This window comes from Solanum stenotomum, chromosome 10, assembly GCF_019186545.1.
Source record: "Solanum stenotomum isolate F172 chromosome 10, ASM1918654v1, whole genome shotgun sequence".
Classification (NCBI taxonomy): Eukaryota; Viridiplantae; Streptophyta; class Magnoliopsida; order Solanales; family Solanaceae; genus Solanum; species Solanum stenotomum.
This window is the reverse complement of record NC_064291.1, coordinates 55200922-55203892: the sequence shown is the minus strand read 5'-3', so window position 1 is coordinate 55203892 and position 2971 is coordinate 55200922. Positions and strand designations below refer to the sequence as shown.

Below are 2971 nucleotides of genomic sequence, written 5' to 3'. Positions count from 1 at the left end.
ACATATATTTTTGTTCCCCTCTCTCCCCTCTCCCAGATCTCGCTCGCCACTCTCCCAAATCTCGCTCGCTCACTCGCCTCTCTCACTTTATACAATTGATCTTTTTGTATATGTATACCAAAGCAGATTATACAACTACTTTCTTTTGTATATGTATAGCGAAATATACATATTTATGTTTGCTATGGAGCGCAATTATGCAAACTTTGCTATAGTATACAAATATGAATTTTGTGTTTGCTATATGTGAAAATTGCTCATTAACGGGCCTAAGATTTTCCTCCCCCAGCCCAATAAGCATGAAAGCCCAGATAAAGTCGAGAAAAATAAAGCCCAATAGCTGTCTGCGTTGGGAAAATTGCGAATTCGACGACTGTTTATATTAATTTTTCAATAAACAAAGATTTTATTCATAAATCATCCTGAAAATTGTAAGTCCTTATGTGCCAATAAAATCAATATATTTAAATTTACTTGCCCAACCAATTTGTATAATATCTTTAGAATTTTTAATCGACATGCGTTTGTCGCCAAACTTATTATTTAAATTATATGGAGCTCTAATTATTACACGTTGGATAGAAGAATGTAATTTTATCAAAAGCAAATTCATGAACATTGCTAAATAGAACTTTGCAAATTACAAATATTTATCATAATCACAATATTTTTTTACACATGTTTATCTATCCCTGGCATATGAGTTCCCCCATAAAATACATAATGTGGAAAATCTACATTTTCCCAAAATGGTTTATCAACGACTTGGTATAGTGTTCGATTGTCAAAAAATATTGGTGTCTTTATTACGTTTAGCGTTTCACCCTTATCATTTAAAACCATAAGTGCCCTACAATAAGCATCATGTGCAGGTGCTATACGTACAGGAATCATGCCAGAGCCCATTGGGGCATAATGTTCAAAATCTTCTGGAGGAGTATATGTCACTCCACCCCACTCGACATTTGTAGCAAAATCATTTGCTAATGCGGTGAAAATCCAATTAGGCCAAAAACCAACTACAACTTGTTTTTCTCCAAGCAAAAGCCACCAATGTTCATTCGCGAGATCCTTTATTTTTAACAAGACGGTATATGTTAGGCATTTGTAACACCCTTCAAAATTCTAAGTGGTAAAGTAGATAATAAAAATAACATATATTGTACCCGAACAATGTACACAACAATCTCCGGTTGTTGTTCATGATTCCCTCTTCGAGAAACATTGGCAAATGCATTATCGAGAAGTATATTATTGTTTACTAACAAAAAGCCGGGACATAATGTATTGAAGCAATGTGTATTCCCAGCCTAAAAAATGTCAAACAATTAAAGAACGATTATCTATTGAGGTGAATAGCTTGATTGAAAACGAGATAGAAATCATTTAATGAGGTACTTAAGAAAACTTACTTGAAAATGTATAAAAAACCTAGTTTTCCTGTCTCCGTATAATGTTGGATCTATCTAAAACAAGAAATAGAGCGATCATAACCATTGAAACTATTGTAAGCAAGAAAATAGTCAAGTTACATAAATAAGGTATTAAACTTACTCGCCAACCAACTTGCATACTATCTTGTCCTTTTTGAATCTTCAATCGACACACACTTTGTTGTTTATCAAAAACATAATGACTCCATAAACTAGCTGCCATTCCAGCTCCACCAAACTTATTTTTATGATTTTTGGGAGTATGAACTATTGCACGCTGAACATAAAAGATAATTTTTTTATAAACTCATTACATAGATTATCTAAATTAACTTAATGTTCATTCATTTGAAATTTTTAGTGGAGCCAAGAAGAATTGGGCAAATGATAAATTTGTAACCAATTTATCCTACATGTTGTTACTTCAAATTCAACCCTACAAGTAATAACAAAAAAAAAAAAAGAATAAATTAATAAATAAATAGGGATTCAAATTCATATTCATATACCTTGTAATTGTATCCTCCTGTTGGTTCAACAACTTTATTAGTCTGCACATCAATAATAAAATATGTCAAATTTAACATAATGTATTTTCTCCTTTTTATTTTATAATTATAGAAAGTTTTAACCTATAAAATGAAATAAATTGGAGTAACATTATCTTACGAACCTCTGATTGGGGTTCATATGCGAAATCTTCTGGTGATGGCATATTTCTTTGTCTAATAAGATCATCTCTGGTAATTTTTTTGATAGGAACGGTTCCAGAAGGACAATTGTTTTTCTCTAACGATATCTTCGAAAATATATCAACAGTTGAGTTTTTCGAAATATGTTTTATCGTAGGTAAAGTGGGTTTCATCTGCAAATCGAAAACTTATTTTAATTTATCTGCATCCAATACTACATTCTTCTGAAGTTGTATACATAAAAAGAAAGCAAAAATACATACCTTGGGATGAAAGTTGTGATTCTTCAATAATGGATGATCAAACGCAGGTTGTTTGTAGAAATTCACACAGTCATATGTATCTCCCCATTTAGTCTACGGATCAAAAGGATTTTTAACTTACTAGTAATCTTTGTTGCATAAATTACACATAAAATGTTGTACAAGAATTTGTCAAGAATTTACGTACCTTAATTGTTTTGACCGCTGATTTGTTTAAAAGTTTTAATTGCTTCTCCAATGCCAATTCCTCTTGTTCTGACAACTTTATTTCTCCTTGAACTCCGTCGTAATTAAAAAGCAAATATAATACCAGGAAAGTTGGTAGAACATTTCTTTGATTAATCAACATACTCTGAATTAATAAAAAATATTTTTTATGAGCAACCGTGAAATATACATACATATATATGTAATATACAGAAAGAAGTGTATTAATTTGGTAAAAAATGAATTCTTCTATGGATTTATAGAAAATTGGATAGAGTTTGAACCATAAAAGGAAAGGTGTTTATTTTGTGTAATTTATTTGCATAAACATTTAATAATTGGATTTTGGTCAAAGTAAAATTAAGTAACGGATATC

At 30.9% G+C, this 2971-nt stretch overlaps 1 protein-coding gene across 1 annotated transcript; it reads right to left on the bottom strand.

Moving 5' to 3' along the window:
* Positions 1–672: 672 nt before the first annotated feature.
* LOC125843207 (uncharacterized) lies at positions 673–2737 on the bottom strand. The gene is made up of 8 exons (XM_049522420.1): positions 2576–2737; positions 2389–2481; positions 2107–2298; positions 1943–1984; positions 1555–1710; positions 1413–1466; positions 1167–1310; positions 673–1071 (listed from the first exon to the last, which is right to left on the bottom strand). Exons 1-8 carry the CDS (start codon positions 2735–2737, stop codon positions 673–675), a joined length of 1242 nt encoding a protein of 413 aa, XP_049378377.1.
* Positions 2738–2971: the final 234 nt, after the last annotated feature.